Source organism: Gorilla gorilla, chromosome 8 (genome assembly GCF_029281585.2).
Source record: "Gorilla gorilla gorilla isolate KB3781 chromosome 8, NHGRI_mGorGor1-v2.1_pri, whole genome shotgun sequence".
NCBI classification, from domain to species: domain Eukaryota; kingdom Metazoa; phylum Chordata; class Mammalia; order Primates; family Hominidae; genus Gorilla; species Gorilla gorilla.
In genome coordinates this window covers 133,790,966-133,812,923 of record NC_073232.2, presented here as the reverse complement: position 1 = coordinate 133,812,923, position 21,958 = coordinate 133,790,966, and the positions used below count along the sequence as shown (strand labels likewise).

Sequence of the window (21,958 nt, the reverse complement as noted above, 5' to 3'; positions counted from 1 at the left end):
AAGCAGGTCTTTCTTTGTGGAGACGGAGGATACAATTTAAAGTGTGTGTCAAGTGTAGGCAAATGACCAAATTGTGTTAACAGCATGGAAAAAAGGGGCCTATTGGGTCACGTCTGCCACCAAGAACGCTGTTGTCATTTTGAGTGACATGATTATCTTTCTTGGGGCCAGGAAAGCAAAGATGAGGCCAGTTGGCCAACCAGTTTCTAGAAGAGTCCAGTCCTGAGATAACTCTTACATGGTTTCTATTATTTTTTTTCTAATAGGGAAAAATGGTAACTTCTGGAGGCAACTTGTAATTTGGCATAGCTAGGCCACTGCCCCTTAATTATCTCATCATCTTTTTTTCTGCAACTGTTAAAATGCTTTTCTTTTTACTTAATATAGAAGGGTAAGATGCCCTTAAAATCCCCCTGACTCAGCCACAGTCATCGTGTTTTCTTTCCCCAGTGCCAGCTGGCTTTTCTTCACTGTCCATCTAAGAATACAGTTTGAGAAAAATAGTATTTGGAAATATACTGCTTGTGGATGGATCCTTGAGGACTAAGAAGAGGGCAGACATTAGAAGTTGACATAAGAATGTTCTAAATTAAGTAATTATATGTATACTCACATGCAATACAATTTATATTTTTTCTTTAAGAGAATTCAGCCTGGCCGGGCATGGTGGCTCACGCCTGTAATCCCAGCACTTTGGGAGGCTGAGGTGCGTGGATCACCCGAGGTCAGGAGTTCGAGACCATCCAGCCTGACTAACATGTTGAAACCTCGTCTCTACTAAAAGTACAAAAATTAGCTAGGTGTGGTGGTGCATGCCTGTAGTCCCAGCTGCTTGGGAGGCTGAGGCAGGAGAATCGCTTGAACCTGGGAGGTGGAAGTTGCAATGAGCCAAGATCACACCATTGCGCTCCAGCCTGGGTAACAAGAGTGAAACTCCGTCTTTAAAAAAAAAAAGAGAGAATTCAGCCTAAGTTGGTCCTTTTTCCTCTCTTCCCTGTGTTACCAGAGGGAACATCAGAGTTCCTTCCTCTTTTTCTTCCCTCCTTCCTTTATTTATTCATCATAATTTACTAAGTGCTGGGTATAAATCAGGTTACATGTAAGACACAGCCTGTCACATTCACCAGTGGTTCCAAGGTTATTTGATGGTAAATGCCTGTAATCCTAGCTCCACAGGAGGCTGAAGCGGGAGGATCCTTTGAACCCAGGAGTTCAAGACCAGCCTGACCAACACAGCGAGACCCCAACTCAAAAAACAAAACAAAACAAAACAAAAACCCAAAGTGGGAAAAAAAAGAAAATGTAATTGGCTTGTGTTCAGTAGGGCCAAGGAGTATAACAGAAGCAGAGGAAACGGGGCAAATACCACTTCCCTGGAAAAGTACATCTCTGCGAGATTAATTTATTTGGGGGGAATGTTGACACACCTCAGCTCCTTCTACATGTCCAAGTGGGGTACATTACTGGATCTTCACAAAGAATGTTTCATCAGTACGCATGGTCCCTTTGGTAGAGAAAGAGATGCTTATCGGGTATCTGGATAAAAGAGGGTTATTGGACTGGAGCTGGAATGAAAAGCCCCAGAAAGGCCTGCAGATACGTTGATGACAGAGCAAATACCACAGGGATGCCAAGCATGCCTTTACCTGGTGACAGGTGAGCCTCTAATCAGATGTGTCAAGGATGGGTTGTTTCTAGGCATTTATGAGGCCACTTTTTATTCTGTGTTGGCCAGTCTCCTCTAGGACACAGGGATCACTCAGTGTCTCCATGGCCCTGACTCTTTCCCTCTCCAACACCCATACACACACAGCATCTCACTCAGGTCCCTCGGTCCACCCTTGTTCTGTTTTCAGGACAAGAAAAGTTGGGTTTTTGTTCCTCCTGTGACTTTTTCCTTCTTGGCATTTATTAATTTGCACTAGACTTACTGGTGTAACACAGACGTTTCAGTTTATGTTATTTTTTTGAGCAAAAATATTTTTTTCCAGTACTAAAGAAGAAATTCCTTGCAATCATTTCCTAGTAAGTGTGAATTTTTTGAGACTTTGTATGCACATGGCTTGAAGAAGGAGAAGCAACTTTTGGGTGGTGGGAGGCAGATGGCAGGTGGCATCTCCCTGTGTCCTTTGATGGAGGCTCATGTCACATTCAGTGTCAGGGCTTGGGCACCGTGCCAGACACTGCTCACCCACTCCCACTGCTTTGGTGCCCAGCGAGTTAAATGAGACCAACAACAGCCAGCCCAGAGAGGGGCATCTTTGTGAGCGTGTTGGTTCTGGTACAGGTCTGCTGGACAGCCAGTGGCCAGTGTGAAGCAGCCTTTGTGAGTTAAAGGGGGCAGCATTACTTTCTGTGTTTTCCACACATCAATTGGGTGGTGGGGGAAGGTGTAGAGGTAGGTGGAGGTTGGAGTGCAGAGGAAACTGAGGATGCCTGTTTAGGAGACGTGCAGTGTTGCTGGGTTTGCTGAATCAGTTTTACATCGAGCACATCAGTTTCTTTCTCTGGGGCTTGAAGCTTCCATAGGGTAGGATGGAGATTTAACTGTCTTATGGTTGGCTCCGTCCAGATAAATTCATCTCCTGTGCAGCTTACACCCTCTCTCACTGCCGTCAGCATGGTACAAGAGGCTGCAGGGTGGTTTTTTTTTGTCTTTTTCAGACTTTAGTTTCACCTTCTCAGCTGCTGATATAGGTAGGCTGAAAACCAGAGAAAAATCAAGAGCAGACTGGGTGCCGTGGCTCATGCCTGTGATCCCAGCACTTTGGGAGACCAAGACAGGCAGATCACCTGCAGTCAGGAGTTCTAGACCAGCCTGGCCAACATATAGTGAAACCCCGTCTCCACTAAAAAATACAAAAATTAGCTGGGTGTGGTGGTGCATGCCTATAGTCTCAGCTTCTTGGGAAACTAAGGCAGGAGAATCACTAGAACCCAGGAGGTAGAGGTTGCAGTGAGCTGAGATCGCGCCACTGCACTCCAGCCTTGGTGACAGAGTGATACTCCGTCTCACACAAATAAAATAAAATAAAATAAAATAAATCAAGGGCAGTGAAGGCTACCTTTTGTAGCAATACTTTTGAGGCAAATGGCATATTCCTGGGGACGTTAGGAATAGGACCAAGATGAAGGGGGAGGAGCGGAGCGGGTGCCTCGGGGGAGGAATGTGTGACTCAGTAGCCAGTTCTCAGGTCCAGTGTTAGTGATCCTCAAACATATGCCAAATTCCGGGAAGGGGGATGGATGTTCTACTCCCAGAAGCTCGTTTACTGCCTGGCAGCTGAACATCATGATCTGGGAATATTCTCTGTATTTTGGTCAATCAGGTGGTCTAACCCTTACCAGCTCCAGAAAACATTTGGGTAATTAGAGTGGTCACGGATGACTTAACTGGAATCTGCCCTTTCATGTGGGCACCTCACCCTCCCTGCCCCTATTTCGCTGCTCCCTTTTCTCCTCTCTCAGCCTCCAAATGACATGACAGTTTGCCCAAGATCTGACCTGGACCTTGGCTGATGCGATCTCTCGAGCAGAGCCAGCGCATCTGGGGCTGGTGCGTCATGGCTCTGATAGGTTTACTCACAGAGTCCCAGGGAAAGGCCTGCGGGAGGCAGAGACTCGCTATGGGAGAAAAGTGAGTGTCTGATGAACTGCCTTGCCTAATTACCTAAATTTTGTTATGGAGGAATTAAAAATGCAACTTCAGAAGCCTTTGAAGCTTTATCTCAGGCACCCAACTTGCGGCGGTGAAAGCATTTTGTTTGGCCATAGGGGAGTGGTGGGCAAGGCTTATATTAGAGCAGAAGTATGTTAATGCCAGCCTCGTGTTCTTGTAGGGGAAGGTGGTTTGCAGCCTAAGAGTCACAGGGCCTGTTTGGCAGGCTGTGGTCCAAGTGTGTTTGTCAGTCCTGGGGAATAAACACACAAGTGTTAATTCATCTCTTCTCCCTGGAACATCTTTGCTTCTGCTTGCTCTGTTCTCTGAGAAATCCCCTCTAGATGGTAAATTTAATTCAGTATAAAGAGATAACACTGTTAGACTGGGCGCAGTGGCCCACACCTGTAATCCCAGCACTTTGGGAGGCCGACGTAGGTGGATCACCTGAGGTCAGGAGTTCGAGACCAGCCTGACCAGCGTGATGAAACCATGTATCTACTAAAAATACAAAATTAGCTGGGCATGGTGGTACATGCCTGTAATCCCAGCTACTTGGGAGGCTGAGGCAGGAGAATCACTTGAACCCGGTAGGCGGGGGTTGCAGTGAGCCAAGTTCGTGCCTGGATAATGAGAGTGAAACTCTGTCTCAAACAAAAAAAAAAAAAAAAAAAGAAAAGAAACAGATAACACTGTTTCTTGGTGGCCCTTTAAAAAGAAAGGAAAAAAACACTTCCTCACTTAATCTCCCATATGTACTATGGAAATGTACGAAAAGCACATTTACTTAAAAGCTTGACTTATGGCACATGCTAGAGAGATTCCGGAAAGTGAGGAAATGGAATTGGAGTCTGTGAAAATGCATGCTTAAAAAAAAATGCCTGCCAAGATTTGGGAGTGGGAAAACAGTTTACTAGAGTGTTCGTGTTGATTGTTTATAAGTAACTCACTTATCACTAACAAGGGAATATATTAAAATTGGTTAGGAAGGAAACTCTGGAATTGAAGTTTCTAGGTAGGAATTGAAGAATAAGGAAGATTATGATTTTGTGCAAAAGAAAAGAGAATTTAATAGTGCTAAAGAAGTAGAAGGATTTCAGAGATGAGCAGTGGGAGTTATTTGAGGTTCCTGATTCAGAGGAAAGACGCCCAGTAAAACATGGAGTCCCACAGGGGAATGGCCTGCCCAGGATCGGGCCAAGCCCCCAACACAGGCTCACTCTTGGAGTCGAAGGGAATGAAGAGAAAGCCAGCCGTATTTTATAGCCCCAGAGGGGATTTTAAAAGCATAGTAAAAATGCATGGAGGTAAAATTAAGATATACCTCAGTAGACAGAGCAATCAAATTGTATAGTTTCTTAGACTTTGCACGTTTTCTTACCCTTTTCCCCCCTTTTGTGTTCTTATAAAAGTATTTTCCAGGTTTGTACATTTAATCTGAATCTCCGTACTTCATCTGAACAAAATTCCCGTAAGTCATCCTTCTTGTAGACCTCATTTTTAAAATTCTGATAATAATGACAATAAAGTTGATAAAGGTTTTCTTATTTATTTATTTTTAGGCTTTCCATTTGAAAAGCTGTCACATGAAAATCTTCTCGAGACAGTCTGTTTGGGGGATGGTGTAGATACATGTGAACTTTTGCCAGGGGTTTGTGGATGCAGATTCCTTTGGGGTCATGGGTGAGCCATAGAGGGGTGAACTTCAGACTGAATGTTAAATTTTTCTCTTCTGAGGTAACCCCTAAGCCATATTTGTCATTAGGACCCTCTTACTGTCCAGTTTTCCTCCTGCCCTGAGATGATTCCCTGACTCCTGGATTCTTCATTTCTTGCTTTCTAGAACCCCAGCCCATCCTGGCAGTGAGCAGAGGGCCTCATCTAGCAAATCAAACATGCCCACTAAGGCATATCTTCTGCAGTCAGCCCTTAATGTCACTGGGTTATCTTCCTGGTTGCACACAGTTTGACAGTACAATCGTCCCTTGGTATGCGTTGGGGATTGGTTCTAACAACCCCGAATATACCAAAATCTGTGGATGCCCAAGACCTTTATTTAAAATGGTGTAGTATTTGCATATAAACTGTGTACATCCTCTCATATACTTAGTCATTTCTAGTGATACCTGTAATAACTAACGCGTTGTAAATGCTATGTAAGTAGTTGTTATACTGTATTGTTTTTTATTTGTATTTTAAAATTGTTGTTATTTTTTATTAATTATCTTTCAAATATTTTTGATCTGTGATTGGTTGAAACCATGAATGCGGAACCCACAGATATGGAGGACTGACTGTATCTTACACACAGAACCACCACCCTAGGCTCCAAACGCTCCAAGTTACCCAGAGAGAAATGCCTTTGTCTGTTCTCTCAGATCTGGGCAGCAAATGATTCTAAAGGGACTAAGAGAAAATATTGCAGTGTTGGTAGCAGACATTAACTGAGCTCTTAGTGCCAGGCCTAGCACTAAGCACTTCATCAGTTTTTCCCCCCTCATTTTATCATCACATTAATGCTGCGCAGTTGGACCTGTTCCTGTCTCCTCTTTTCTTTTTTGAGATGGAGTCTTGCTCTGTCGCCCAGACTGCAGTGCAGTGGCACCATCTTGGCTCACCACAACCTCTGCCTCCCAGGGTCAAGCAATTCTCCTGCCTCAGCCTCCCCAGTAGCTGGGGTTACAGGCACTCACCACCATGCCTGGCTAACTTTTCTATCTTTAGTAGAGACAGGGTTTCACCATGTTGGTCAGGCTGGTCTCGAACTCCTGACCTCAGAAGATCTGCCCGCCTTGGCTTCCCAAAGTGCTGGGATTACAGGTGTGAGCCACTCCGCCTGGCCCCTGTCTTGTTTTTAACAGATGAGGAAACCCAGGTCTAGAAAGGTTAAGTGATTTCCCAAAGCTCACACAGTGAGTGAGTGCTGAAACTGGGACAGGGACCCTGACAATCTGACCGCATAGTCCCATGTTGTTGCAGTTGGTCAGGATGCAGCCTGCCTAATGCGGGGCCTCATGTTGTGAATGATGAGCACAGGAAGGGCAGCAACGGGATTGGCTGTTGCCCACATCGAAGGATGCAGAGATGCCACAAAACCTAGCCTGGTAGCAGAAGGAAGGGCCGAAAGCAGTGATCTTGTAACTTTTCACTCATTTTAGAAGTCAGCATATTTCAAGCATATGCCCTTCGTTTTCTTTTCCGTTGTTCATGCCTCAGCTCAGATCCTTATTATTCTAAAAAATATTTTTGTTAAATAAAGTACTTCTTCTAGAACATAAAAGAATTACATACACATGGTCATAAAATCCAAATGGTCTAGAAAGTTCTGAAATAAAATGTATTTTCTACCCCCTCTCTCAACTCCTAATCTCTCTGCCCACAGGTGATCACTGCTAAGTCTCTTATATATCCTTCCAGAAACTTTTAAGTGCCCTTGTTCTCACACCTCGCTGTGGGACAGCTGCCTTCCCCACATCCTATTCTGTGAGCCTCGCTGATGAGAGCGGTGATTTTCAGGGAGGAGGCACAGAAGCCCAGCCATGCCCCTGCCTCTGCTGGGTGTTAAAGTCATCCAGGACTGTGGTCCCAAATAATTGCTTAATCGGTTCCCACTCCTCTATTGATTGCAGCTCCCTATGCACCCCATAGTGGAATCCTGGAAACTGGTATCCAGTGATGAGGGGCTACGCTGCAAGCCATGCAGAGAGTGTTCTGGCTGTACAACCTGCCAGACCCTGGCCATTTGCGGAAGTCGTCCCATTGCTAGGCCTCTTTTTTTTTTTTTTTGAGACGGAGTCTTGCTCTGTTGCCCAGGCTGGAGTGCTGTGGTGCAATCTCAGCTCACTGCAACCTCTGCCTCCTGGGTTCAAGTGATTCTCCTGCCTCAGCCTCCCGAGTAGCTGGGATTACAGGCGCCTACCACCACAACCGACTCATTTTTTTTATTTTTAGTAGAGATAGGGTTTCACCATGTTGGCCAGGCTGGTCTCAAACTCCTGACCTCAAGTGATCTGCCCACTTCAGCCTCCCAAAGTGCTGAGATTACAGCGTGAGCCACCGCGCCTGGCTGGCCTGTTCTTACTAGTTTGGCTGGAGCTTCTTGCCCATGATATCCTCAAGCATAAGGTCCCCCTGCAATGAGTGGTGATTTTTGCCTGTTCATGGGGAAGAACTTTCAGAAGACCTTCTTAGTCTTGAAAACACCTGCATACTTAAGCATCCACAGCACATGGCCCTGATGCAGAATGAATTAGGAGGACAGAAAGATTTGGGGAAGCATCATTGGCCGTTAAACCCGCTCCTGAATCTTTCTGAGCTCTGTAGATGGAGCTTGAGATGTTCCTATGGACCAATGCAAACTGGAAGTCTTGATGTTCTCTGAAAGTTCCTGGCTTCTGATGTGTCCCGCAGACGAGGTCAGCTCACTACAGTGAGGTTGGATGCCACATAGCGGGGACTTTAAAGTTGTCTGTTTCATCCAGGGTGGGGCTCATGCCTAGTCTGTGACCTCAGTGGGGAGCAGGACGGATTCCACAGGAGCACCCACATTTACCTTCTCGTCTTTTCCCACTTGCTTCTGCCATTTGCTCGTGCAACCCAGACACTTGGGTGTGAGGATCTCAGCTCCACAATTAATGATTCTTTAGTTCCCTCTTTTAAAACATTTTTACCGTACAATGAATAAATGTTGCTCATACTATCTGCATAATGAAGTTTAGGTATAACTGCCCCCTGCCAAAAGATTGAATGGAAGGCTCAGGAAGTGCTCATGTACGTTTTAAAAGATAATAGGAATTCTATGTGAAAAATGGCCCACTTCTTTATGTTAATACTGAAAACAACTTCCTAATCCTAAAATGATTTTCTTCCCCTAATCTATTCTTGGGCATCTTCTTGAATTTCCAGCCTGCTTTGAGGGAAGTCTGGGTTTACAAAGGCAAGATTCAAAGCTTTTCAAACAGGACAGGTCCTCTGGTTCCCTGTGAGAAGAGCCCAGGACCCACCCTGTGAAAGTTCATCCCATCTAAATTTGTTCATCTGGACTCGGTCTTTGCCAGTGTAATTGAAGGCATTTGTAAGCACATCCAGGAGTACTATCCACCTGGGCAGTCACGCAGGAGACAGAGCCCAGGGTGGGCTAGCTGGCTGCTTGGAGATGGATCATGGTTAACTTCACATTCTTGTTCTCTTGGGCCAAAGTCTTGTTCACGGTTTGGAATAAGACAGTGTTCAAGCAGCCTGTGGTCAGACTAAGATTGCGTAGTCATCCTCAGAAGTGGCCTTCCAGTGTGCTCTGCGTGAGTCTTTTTTTTCCATAGAAACCAGCCAAAGGACAGTGATATATTTAAGAAATAATCATTTTATCAGACACACTGAAATGGATCAGGATAAACAAGAAAGTAACTCAGTGGAGCCCTGTGTACTGCCAGGTGGGAGAGGAGTTCTCTTGTGTGGTTATGGGAAAAGGTGTATTTTCTTTCCGTTGATGCTTCCTCCCACGTGTTTAGTGCACTGGTTTCTGAAACCGAAGACAAGAGGCAGCCCATTTCCACTGAATAGCCTGGCCGTCAATAAGTTTCCAGAAGGACTGGGGAGAAACAAAGAATGGCCCCCAATGCTGGGGTCTTGGGTTATTTTGAGTTAAAGGGACTCGGAGCTACTGAATGTCTTCCACATTCAAGTCCTAGAACTCTTTCCTTGAGATATTCCACTTTACATTTCCAAAGACAGAGGAAATATGGTAGAGCCAATTTCCTAAAAGTTTTCGTAGAATTTCATAAGCACAGCATTGATCCATGATCTGGGTGGTCTGAGAGGAGATCCATTATCCAGGGCTCCAGTACAGGTGCAGGTACAACCATAAAGGCACTAATGAAGCCAGAGAGGACTGTCTGCATGTCCTCAAGTGACTCTCTGGAGGAATTAGGACAGAAAGAAAATTTACGTTGTGATCAGATGGTATAGAAAAATTTCACAGAAAAACCTGAGCATAGGAACATACAATTTGGATGAAATCTGGTACTGCATGGACTGGAGGGCAGAGGAGTTAGATTCCAGTGGTTTTCTAATTTGGTTTCTGACTTCTGCCAGCCCCCAACCCATTCCTTTCTAAGATTCGATACTCTGGCTGGGCTCTGGCTGACTTCCAGCCTTCTCAGATGGAGCCAGGATTACATCTGTGTCTTTGCATTTTGTATCCAGGTTTCGGCTGAGTCCAGCTCCTCCATGAACTCCAACACCCCACTGGTGAGGATAACAACACGCCTCTCTTCAACGGCAGACACCCCCATGCTGGCAGGGGTCTCCGAGTATGAACTTCCAGAGGACCCAAAATGGGAGTTTCCAAGAGATAAGTGAGTACTTCTCTTGGCCATGTCCCAGGATGGAGACTCAGCTATAAATGGGGATATTGGATTAACATTTTCTTTTTATGACCCTTAGCCACAAAGGTCTTGCTGTGATGATGTCAGCAGGAGTAAGATTGTATTTCTAAATAACCAACTCCTGGAAAAGAAAAGAATGGATTAAAAAAAAAAATAACTCCTTGAAAGCAGAGCTACTTGCCCCTGGCTGGTCCCCAAAGAAGATGGCCTCTGGTTATCATTTTTTAAGTGTCTGGGCAATTCAGACTCCGTCAAATGGAATAAAAGTAGAATTATCCAATTTATAAAACAGATCGGACATTCCAGCTTTTGGTTACTAGAACAAGACTGTTCTCTGTTCACTTCTGTGGAGAAATTAGATGCAGAATATAAATGGCCTTAAGGACCTCTACCCAGTGTTGCTGTTCTCATTGGTTATTAATGTCATATTGGGCTGAAAAGCTTCAAATATGGTACCTGACATCTAATTTCTGTGATCCATAATATTTTCCTTGTTGGATGATACAGAGGTGTGCCAATCAGATGTTTAGTCAAAATATGGCCACCTAGTGGTGTTGGGGCTACGTGTCTCTTGGTCTCGCTTGAACTCCATGTACTGGAGCTCCGTTGGGCTGCATTTGAATCCTGGCTTTGCCAGGCAGTGGCTGGGCAACCTCGGGTGAGGCACCTGATTCTCTGAAATTCATTCTCATAAAATGAGGGTGGTGGTTCAGACCTCCCAGGACTGAGCAGAGTTCTTGGCTTGTGCGAGTTTTCCTTTCATTTCCCTTCACGTGGTGGTAACCTGGGAGCTCTGAACTGCAAACCTCAGCAGGATCATTGTGTGGGGCATGGAGTCAGTGGGCAGAATTTGAGCTCCTAGCCCTCGTCCTCTAGGCAGGGACCGACCCCCAGATCCTCCTTCTGAAAGGAAGTGCAGTGGTCATTGTAGGGCTGTCCACTCACTTCTGGGGTACTTTTTGTAGTCACAGCTTGAGAGTACGGGAAGGTGGAAATGCTGACTACTTCTGCATCACATACACTGGAATAAGCTCTTGACTTGCTTATAAGCAGCTACCCTGTTTGCCTTGACATTTTCAGTAGCTCCTGAGATTATATACGCTTCTCATGTGTACATATACACATTTGGAAATGCAAAGATAAGCTCTTCCAGAGACTGATCTGATGAGCTCTGTTTGGAAGGGAGAGGTAGCTTATGTGGCTGGCACTTCTGATTTTGATTCACGTGACGTCACATCAGTTTTGTTTCCCAAGTGCCAATTTAGAGATGTGTACCGTTAGCTAGGACTGAATAATTGTATGGATATTATTTGGTTAGAGTGTTAATGGAAGTAATTTCCAGTTGATTTGTATACTGTAGTGAAAACACCACTCACGCATTCACTTATTCATTCACTCAAGGTGTGTTAATTGGACATTTACTGGTGGGGCACCAGAGAAAACACAAAGAATGGTTTCTTTACCTGTAGGATGTGGAGAAATGGATGTTTCTTGTGAACTCCGCCAGCCCTAGTTTGTGTGTGATTATATACACAGATAGGTTCATGTGCACATTCCTATATATATAACTGAACTGGGGAGTTGTGATCATATTTTAAGAAATTGCAGCTTTCGGGTTTAGTCCATAGTTTTTGCCACCTGTGACACCACAGTCAACAGTGGAAGTCTGTATGTGCCCAACTGTTACCTCCCACCCGGAGTACCCTGAGTGTGGAAAATCTGAGTGCTAAACATTTCAAAACAGTGTTTAGTGCAAACGTAGGTGGAACAGATTTCCAATGAATGAAGGCTATTTAGGAGCAGTTTATTAGATCGGAGGCAGAAGTTATACAAAGAAAGGATTGTTACGCTTGTAGTAGCAAGGCAGTGGGACATAAATTAGCCATTTTTCCAATGCAAATATTTATTTTCTGCCAAGATGTTAAATTTAATTTTAGTTCTGGGTAGAAACAAAATGACCTCAGCGTAGCACACGCTGCCCTTAGTCTTTATGCTGAACTTTTGCAAACTATTGTGTACTTACCATAAATACTGTTTACTAATGGCAGCTCCATGCTTTGCTGTGTTATGCTTAAGTTAGAAAGAGCCGTATTCATAAGTATTCCAAAGACTTTTGCGTTTTGTTGGTTTCTGGAATGCACAAGGACAATATATGGCTATTCGTCCAATGTGCATAGACCTTGTAATCTTAGAAATTTAATTTGTGGTGTTCACTTTGGATTTTCTTCATTGTTAATTTTATGTAGTCATAGGGACTTTTAAACTTATGTCAAAAAAAAAGTCCCCAATTTTTTAGAATTTTCTTTTTAGTAAAAAGTTAGAGATTCCTTGAAATGCTTTTAAGAGGCATATCCTGTAACTTGGCAAGGAATGTGACCATAAAATCCACTGGTATTTGAATAATAATTTTAAAGCCACCGTTTTACAGGGACAAAAAAATAAGAACAGTCTTAATGTTTTTTCTTTGAGCCATTCTAAATTACAAATATTTAATTGGCTCAAGATCAAAAGCTCTTCTCTGGCACTTAGGAAAGCTGACCACCGCACTAGCAAGGATACCTTCCCTAAAGAAAATAAACCGAGAATACCAATGTGAAATTTAATAGCTGTTCCACCAGTAATTGACATTCTCTAAAACGTCGCTAGGAAAATACTCAGGCGCGTGTGTACCCTAAGTCTCATTAGTTCCATATGATAAGCACTCCATGCTTTAGCAAGCCGCTGAAAGATTTTTATATTTAGTTCTGGAATTTCCCTCACTACACCCCATCACCAGATGCTATGTGCTAATCCCCTATTTACACATTTAGGCTGACACTGGGCAAGCCCCTGGGAGAAGGTTGCTTTGGGCAAGTGGTCATGGCGGAAGCAGTGGGAATTGACAAAGACAAGCCCAAGGAGGCGGTCACCGTGGCCGTGAAGATGTTGAAAGGTGAGCGGGGAGGCGGGAGGCTTGGGGAGGGGCTGGGTGGAGAGTCTTATCAAGAAAGTTCCTTTTGTGGCATGTGAACTCTATCATGGCACGGGGTCAGAGAGCACATAGTTGACCTAGGGGTTGAGAAGTTTTCGGTATAAATCAGCATCTCGGACAGACTATTTATCTTGAGCTGTGTGTACTTATAAAGAAAAGCCAGTTTTGTTAGAAAGTGGTAGCCTCCTACATAGACTTATTCTTTGACTCGTTCTTCGTGACCACAATTCTTCATTCTCTCTGTATTTTTATGTGCTTAGAAATTATCAACTCACATATAATTGGATTTATTAGCTAGGAGTTGGTGTGTTAGATTTGGGACTTAAAACTTAACTTTACAAGTACAAGGAAATTTGTGTTTTTGGAGGGAACGAAGAGACGTAAGGGAGCAGAAAGCCTTCTCTTTTGCGTGAGGAACAAAGCAGAAATGACACTGGTCTGGGAGAGTCACTTAGAAGCTGAGAAGGAGTGAACAGGATCAGGGCTGGTGCAGAGCCTCCTGGGACACATAAACAATTACCCTGAGATGTAAATGTCGTGTTGTGTTTGTGGGACTGTGAACACTTCTACGTTAACCTTCCAACCCTGCTTCGTGCCCATGTCCAAAGAACTTAAAGAACTTTTAACCATTAACTTATTCGTCCTGCAGTATTCTTTTATGAGAAGAGTTATAGGGAACGGTCACATTATAAATCCTCTTGTAGGGATCTCGGAAAGAAGATCCCACGCCGAGTGTTTCCCACGTTTCCAGGCAGAGAGGCCCGTCCTTGGGATATGGTGCCGGGCATGTCGCAGGCACTCTGGAGTTAGGCTTTGTCTTTCTTTTGTGGGTTCTCATGGGATAGTCATCACATCCCTCCCAAGGGGAAGTAGCAGGCTGGACTTTGTCAACAAGATGTGCGTTTTGTTTTTTGGGTTTTTTAAAAGGCTGTTTATCTGAATGACTCCCAAGGAAAACTAGAGTGCTTTGAGATGTTCCCCACCTTGGAGCCTGATGCCGGGGAGGAACACTGTGCTTTCTTGCCCCAGGTGTCATGGCACCACTGATGGAGGCAGCCCTTGGCTGCGTACCACGGCCAGGTGTGGGGAGGACCCAGGCTTCTCATCTCTTTTGGCGGAACTTCTGGTTTTGCTAATGGAGCTCAGAGTTACATGGGATATTGCAAAAAGGGAGGTCTGGGAGTTCTCTTTCTCTTGTGATGCCCAGGCTGGCAGCCTTCCCTGTAAGGACACAGAAGGATATTAGTCCCCAAGCCATTGTGGCGTGTCCTTTCTTACAGCCCACAGCTGTGTCTCCCTCCCTCCTCATGGCCCGTGGCTCCCTCCTTCACATACATCAGTGTAAATTTTGCACACACAGTCACTTGTATTGATCTTCCTTTTGTGAAGCTAAAAAACTGTTTGCAACATGGTTCTTATCCATGCCCATATTTCATTTTTTTTAAAAGGAAACCCAGATTTTTCCATACTGAATTAGCTTGAGGTGGAGGGCACATGGGAAAGTCTTGCCACTTAGGAGAATCTAAGAGAAGCTAACTGCGAGCCCGCGTATGTGGGACCTGTGCCATTCTTGCTTGAAATTACAGAGCGGAAGTTTATGTAACTTTTCTTAGGATGGGAACTGCAGTGCCCTCTGAGAAGCCACTAGAAGTCGCAGCCCTTTACCTGCTCAGAATGCACATGCACACACGTTTATGGCCCTGTTTATGGGGAACCGTCTGAACCCACCTCGGAACGCTCTAAGGGCCTCGAGGGGCTGGGTTAAGAATGCTTGGTCGGGAACAAGTCTGTAGTGATTTGAAATGGCCCTACCCTTGGTCTCCTCGCTGGTTTCAGGCACCATGAAGTTTGGTGTGGTTTTCTGAGACACCTTAGATATGGCAGAGGATGAGATTATCTCATAGTCTAGGAAAGAATTGGCATTACTGTCAGAAGCCCCTGCTCTCGTCCTGACTCTTGGCCCCGTTGGCCCCCTAGTGAGCTCTTTGACACAGAGTGAGGCAGTTCCCTGTGTAGGCCTTTGTCCCTTCCTCGATAAAATGAGGGAGATGATTTGGAAAATCTTTTCTGATTCTGAAATTCAATTTCATGCTGTTTCAACTAAGTCTTTGGCAACTAACAGTAGCTGCCCATAAGTTAGAGGAAATGAACTGATTTGTGAATATGCCTACTGTTCATAGATGATGCCACAGAGAAAGACCTTTCTGATCTGGTGTCAGAGATGGAGATGATGAAGATGATTGGGAAACACAAGAATATCATAAATCTTCTTGGAGCCTGCACACAGGATGGTGAGTCGGAGGAAAAACTGCATTCGCCCAAATACTCCAGTTTGATTGAATCATTTTAGAAATGGTTGGGCTTCCAGATCCTGCTCCCAGAGCATGCTGTGTGCATGTTTAAAGTTCGTTTTAAAATCCCCATTGGAAGATGTTCCTAGCCATGAACACAAAGAAGGGTCTGTGCCCGTACCTGGGGGCCAGTGGAAAGGAGGGTGCAGGTGACTTTGGATTTGAGGGCCTAGAGGGCCCTGCTGTTTCTAGGTCATAACCTGAAGGGGGTTTTGGAAAAGGCAGCCTCCTTATGTTTTTGTTTTGTAAGTGCTAAGAGAGATTTGTCAGAATAAGATCCTATGTTTTGGTTGAGAAGTTCTTCCCTTAAAACAGGGATTGAAGAATCCACATCTTGCTGTGGGTCACAGATGGCTGAGCTCCCAAGAATAGCTTAAAAGAGGAGAAAGCGGTATGAAGGAATACGTTATTTTCCCTGGGGGAGAGAGACCCTGGCTTCTTCCATTGAATGTTTACTGGCACTTTGAAATCAATTTGCTAAGTAATTAGTAAACTTGAAAACGCCTATCTTTGACTTAGCAATTTCTCTTGTAGGTCTATATAGGAATTGGCGAACTTTTTCTGTAAAGGGAGGTCATAGATATTTTAGACTTTTGTGGGCCGTATGGTCTTTGTCGCAACTTCTCGTGTCTGCCATAGTAGTGAGAAAGCAGTGCTAGAAGTACAGAAATGAATGGACCTGGCTGCATGCCAATAAAATTTAATTACCCAAACAGGTGGTAGGCAGGATTTGGCTTGCAGGCTGTAGTCTGCCAACCCCGAGTCTATACCATGGAGAAATTATTGCACACGTGTGTATGGGAACATGTACAGAGATGTTCATTGCCTACTGTTTGTTATGGCTGCAACCTGGAAGCAAATGCCCATGCATATAAGGGAATGGATAAATAAAGTGTGGTGTGTTTATACGATACAGTATATGCAGCTGTGAAAAGGAATGATCTAGTTTTGTTTTTATAAGCCCAACAGGTTCCAAAAGGATAATGTATGGGTAAAAAATGTTGCAAAACTGTAAGAGCTTTATTATTCATTTATGTGATTAAAAATAATATATTACTTATTGAATAGTTAAAATGAACCAAAAGGATAGAGTGGAGGGATCCATTGCTTTCCAAGAGGGCGCAGGTGACAGCATGAGAGTGACAGGGAAGAGCATGTCAACTGTGTCTCTGTGCCTTTTGAGGCTATCATGACCAAGGGCTTATTTATCATTTTGGAGAGATTATAATCATATTTTTATGTGTGCTTTTCTGTATGTTAAAACTTTTTCTTTTTTCTTCTTCTTCTTCTTTTTTTTTTTTTTTTTGAGACAAAGTCTCGCTCTGTTGCCCAGGCTGGAGTGCAGTGGTGTGATCTCGGCTCACTACAGCCTCCACCTCCTGGGTTCAAGCGATTCTCCTGCCTCAGCCTCTCAAGTAGCTGGGACTATCGGTGTGTGTCACCGTGCCCAGCTAATTTTTGTATTTTTAGTAGAGACGAGATTTCGCTATGCTGGCCAGGCTGGTCTTGAACTCCTGGCCTCATGTGATCCACCTGCCTCGGCCTCTGTAAGGGCTCATACAGATATGAGGCACCACGCCCAGCCGCTGTATGTTAAACTTAAAAAAAAAAAAAAAGCGTGGGTTGTAATAACTAAAAATGTTTTGCTGAATTGCCCAAGGGCAAACCCTGGATTCTCTCTTTAGGGAGCTTCTCTTCTTCCTCAACAGGGCCTCTCTATGTCATAGTTGAGTATGCCTCTAAAGGCAACCTCCGAGAATACCTCCGAGCCCGGAGGCCACCCGGGATGGAGTACTCCTATGACATTAACCGTGTTCCTGAGGAGCAGATGACCTTCAAGGACTTGGTGTCATGCACCTACCAGCTGGCCAGAGGCATGGAGTACTTGGCTTCCCAAAAAGTGAGTCTTTCACATTCTGCTTGGTTGGGTGGAATCCAACTAAAAATGTCTTTAAAGAAAACAGGCAGTTTGGACATGCTCATTTGCTAGATCAAGCCCTCGCATGTCTTGTACAACCTGGAAAATATTTATTGCGTTATTCCCATTTGAGTTTAATGAACTCTTTAAAACCAAAGCAGCCTCATAAACCTATAGCATCGCTGCAGAGATGAGCAGAAAAGATACCTCTTCTTTGAGACAGGACCATGTGTGATTTCCCTCGGAATTCAGCTCTCCAGGTGGGAAATGGATGGTTTTAAAGGCCCCCTTTAATTCGGATGATTTTCTTTCTTTCTTTTTTTTTTTTTTTTTCTTAAGCTTCATTTATTTTGTGGTTACTGAGTTTTTGAACATAGACTTTAGGTGTTTAGTGTTTTGGGTTTGATATGGCATTAGATATTCTAAGAGTAAAGGTCAAACAAAGGGGTATTTTAGTAACCTTGCGTCCTGGAGCTCTGCGTTTATTTTGTCTCGTTTGGCGGGTGACCCTCTGTGGTTAGAAGTTGGCCAGGTCCCCTGAGGTGGACTGCCTGCATTCCAGGCATGCCACTTACCGTGGAACTTGAAACATTTCAGTTATTCTGAGAGTAGTTAGACAGGTGCCCAGATGTCCTCGGAGGCATTTTGGGTGACCCAGAACTCCCTTGTCAGCCCCACACATAGGGAAGCGGAGGGGCGGAACTGCCTCCTGTGCAGAGGTGGGCCCTGCTCCTACCTGCATGGCAGTTTATTGCAGTGCCAGGAATTCCTTGGGTCCCCAAAGAGGTGAGATCCTCTGGTCGGCGTGGACCCTCTGTCACTGGGGGTCTGGGTTGCCTGAAGGGTCACAAACTCAAGTCTCCATGGGGCCATGCCAGTCACACCACCAAGGCCTGCGGATCACTCAGAGTGCAGAGATTCGAGGGATGGCTGCACCTCAGCTCTACTCTCTGGCCACATAGGAACATGGCCCAGAGCTACCCCATGTTCTGGATGGTTTTTTCTTTCTTTCAAACAGGCTGGAGTGCCGTGGCATAATCACAGCTCACTGCAGCCTTGACCTCCTGGGTTCAGGTGAGCCTCCCACCTCAACCTCCTGAGTAGCTGGGAGTACGGGGATGTGCCACCATGCCTGGCTAAGTTTTGTGTTTTTTGTTTTTTTTTTTGGTAGAGACGGGGTTTTGCCTTTTTAATTTAAGAAAAACTTTAAAAACATTTTTTCAGGAGAGTTTAGAGTTTAGGACTTTTTCAGATCTTTTTCATATAAAAATCTCCCAATATATAGGTTTTAGGAAACTAAACACAGTTTTGACTTCTGTGATTGTGTTTACGTACACGTGTGTGTGCGTGCATGTATGTAGGGTAGTTTGCCAATCTATTTGGCATCCAGAGACAACCAGACAGATCCAGAACATGGGATGTTTGACATGATATCGCTTCAAAATGTCAGTGTCTCGAAAGACAAAAACTGCTGGGGAGACAGTTCCAGATAAAAGGGGGCTGATGAGACAATTCCTAAGTGTAAAAGTGGGATCCTGGACTGGATCCTGTGGGTCGGGGAGGGTGGCCAGTTCTTAGAAAGGACATTTGTGAGTGTCCTTTGAATATGGACTGTATAATATTACTGGTTATATTTCTGTATCAGTGTTGAATTTGCGGGGGGTGGTGACAGTGGTATCTGTTGTAGGAGAAATACGCTGAAGAATTGAGATTTGTGAAGTATCAGTGATGCCTGCAGCTCAGTTTTAAGTGGTCCAGCCATAAAATATAATCAATCCATTCACTATCCCAAGTGTGTATGTGTGTGGGGGCAGATGGGGCAGGACATGGAGACAGCAAGTGATTGAGTAGGTGTAACAAGCAAACCCAGCAGTGGTGGATACTCACTGTGCCATCCCTCCTTTTCTGCAGCTGTGAACTCTTCCTAAATAAGCCTGGGGAGGGTAGCCCATCTGTAGGCTGCCTATTTTGATATTCTGGTCTTGATCACTCCCTGCCCTACCTGTGTGGGAGATAGGGGAAGCAGTTTTGCACCCAGCAGGGCGGTGCTACTAGGGGAAATGTGGTAGGAGGGCTGGCTCAGTCATTTTATTAAATCCTTCAACATCTACTCCTAGAGCACCCCCGATGTCTCATGCCCTTGGTCAGGCTCTCCAGCGAAGTGGCCAGAAGAGACATAGTCCTTGACCTCCTGGGGCAGGAACCATGGGTGACAGTAAGAGAAATTGACTGTAAATGTGGGAATGAAAATAAGGTTATAAAAAAATATTGAAAAAGGTGCCATGGAGGAAACAGAGGGATAAGGCCTTACTCATGTCAGGATGCTGCACTTTGCTGTCACTGCCATGGAAGCCTCTGAGGGGGAGGAAGAGGATCAGTTTGTGCTTCACAAATGACTCTCACTGCTGCTTGTGTGGTGAATGGGAAGGCTGAGCCCCTGTCAAAGGTGATGATGGTTTGGGCTAGGGTCTGTTGGGTCCAAAGACACTGAGAAAAGCTGGTGGGCTGATGTTGGACATATTTTGCTCTTGGGATAGTGAATGGATTGATTAGATAGGAGGGAGACAAAGAGAGATCAAGGATGACTTCTGGATTTCCAGCTTGAAAAACTGGATGGTGGTGCAGCTTCCAAGTCTGGGAGGACTTGGGAATCAGGGCTGGGGCAGGGGGCATAGATTTGGGTGGAAAATCCGAGCTCGTCTTGAGCGTATCTGAGTCATCCAAGGGGAGATAATGAGGAAGCTGCAGGCAGCAGCTCAGCTCTGAGGGTGGGCTAACAGCTGGGAGGCAGCAAAGGGAGCTGTGAGTTCAAGCCATGGGCGTGGACAAACTCATCTGCGGAGAAGCTTGGAAGAGGAGAACAGAAGCCTGAAGTCAGGTCCTGAGAAAATTCTCAAATCTAGAGATTGACTGAAAGCACCAGAAACAGCAGCGGAGGCCAAGCAGGCACAGCCTGAGCAGTAGGAAAATCAGGACACGGAGCGCAGAGGCCCCACATGGGAGCTTCAGGAAGGAGGGGGCAGGTAGTAGAGCCTCGGCGCTCAGACTGGTGAGAAGCACGGGTGTTGAGTCCTGGTCCTAGAGGCAGTGGTGGTACCCCTGCCTACCCTAGCCCTGAGGACCCAGAGCTCCTTCCTGTTTTGGAGCTGGCGGAGAGAAAACTAAGAGACGAACTTTGCTAAGCAGGGCAAATGCATCCATTTAATCGTGGAAGAACGGAAGTACCCATATTAAAGTGTTGTGATAATAGTAACTATTGTTATTATTAATTACTGACCCCTCCGGGAGAAGCTAACCATCTTCCAGGCACCGTGGCAGAGCATTTGACATAAAGCATCTCACGTAGCCCTCAGAACAACCCGGAAATAGGTGGGATTTGGATCCCCATTGTATGGGGGAGGACGATGAGGAAGCAGCATGAATGGTTTGAGACCAGATGTGTCAGGAGGACTCAGATGTCCTCACTTCTGAGAAGGGGACTTGTAGGTCCGAAGAGTGGAGTGGCAGGTCCCAGACCTAGGTCTCCTGGTCCCCCACTCAGCTGTCTCCTGCTCTCATGAGGCCCCTAACTCTCTCTAAACTGAGGCAGGACCAATGAGATTCCGCGTGGGGGGTGGGTGAGGGGTTGTTTAGTGCCCCAGTGTGGCCTCATTGTCTCTACATTGAATAACAGCCCAAGGTAAAAGGGATATTGTATGGGCCTTTAAGACATGGCATGGTTCCAAAGCCACTTACTGGAGGCCACCTGCAGTTAATGACCCAGAATAGGTTTGAAAATGGAGGTAGATGAAGATGTTAAGCATGGTCCCCTTGCGAGGGCTCTGCTTCCAAAAATGGAGGGCTTATTCTTGAAAGTGGAGAATGAAGAACCAGGCAAAGGGTCCGGCCCTGGCTTTGCCACACCCATCCCCTCACAATGGGGAGCCTTGGGCTTGTGAGAGACCTGCTTGCCTGAAGGAAGGGGCAAAAGAGAACTGTTGATTACATCGTTACTGATGTACTGGGTTCATCTGTGCTCAGCGCTGGGCCGATTGAGATGAACACACAGTGCCTGGCCTCCAGCAGCTTTCAGTTGTGTGTGTACATGGGCGTGTGTGCGTGAGTGTGTGAGTGTTGGGGTAGGGGTTGGGGACTGGAGACAGAGAAGTGAAAAAACACCATGGTGTATATAGCAATGCAATTAGGTAATAGGGTATTTGAGCCTTACACAATTTATAAAATCCTTACTATTTTTAGCTCAAATCACACTAATTTTACTTTTTTAACCAAATCCCAAACCCAGTTAACCCTCAAAGTGTTAAACCTGAGCAGTTTGTTTTTCGTTTTTGTTTTTGAGACAGGGTCTCACTCTGTCACCTGGCTGGAGTGCAGTGGCGTGATCTTGGCTCACTGCAGCCTTGGCCTCCTGGGTTCAAGTGATTCTCCCACCTCAGCCTCCTGAGTTGCTGGGACTACAGGCATGTACCACCACACCTGGCTATTTTTTGGTAGAGACGGGGTTTTACCATACCATGTTGGCCAGGCTGGTCTTGAACTCCTGACCTCAAGTGATCTGCCCACCTCAGCCTCCCAAAGTGCTGGGATTACAGGCATGAGTCACTGCGCCTGGCCCTGAGCAGATTTTTTTTTTTGGTTGAGACAGAGTCTAGCTCTTTCGCTGAGGCTGGAGTTCAGTGG

General features: G+C 45.3%; 1 protein-coding gene across 5 annotated transcripts in view; it reads left to right on the top strand.

Annotated features, from left to right (window-relative positions):
• Positions 1–21,958, top strand: part of FGFR2 (fibroblast growth factor receptor 2) — a 121,556-nt gene that overhangs the window by 86,144 nt on the left and 13,454 nt on the right. For all 5 annotated transcript variants that reach the window (XM_004050205.5, XM_019035163.4, XM_019035162.4 and 2 more), the window contains 4 exons: positions 9,860–10,011; positions 12,852–12,973; positions 15,193–15,303; positions 17,073–17,263. In XM_004050205.5, coding sequence (XP_004050253.1) covers positions 9,860–10,011; positions 12,852–12,973; positions 15,193–15,303; positions 17,073–17,263 — 576 coding nt within the window. The remainder of the gene's footprint in view (positions 1–9,859; positions 10,012–12,851; positions 12,974–15,192; positions 15,304–17,072; positions 17,264–21,958) is intronic.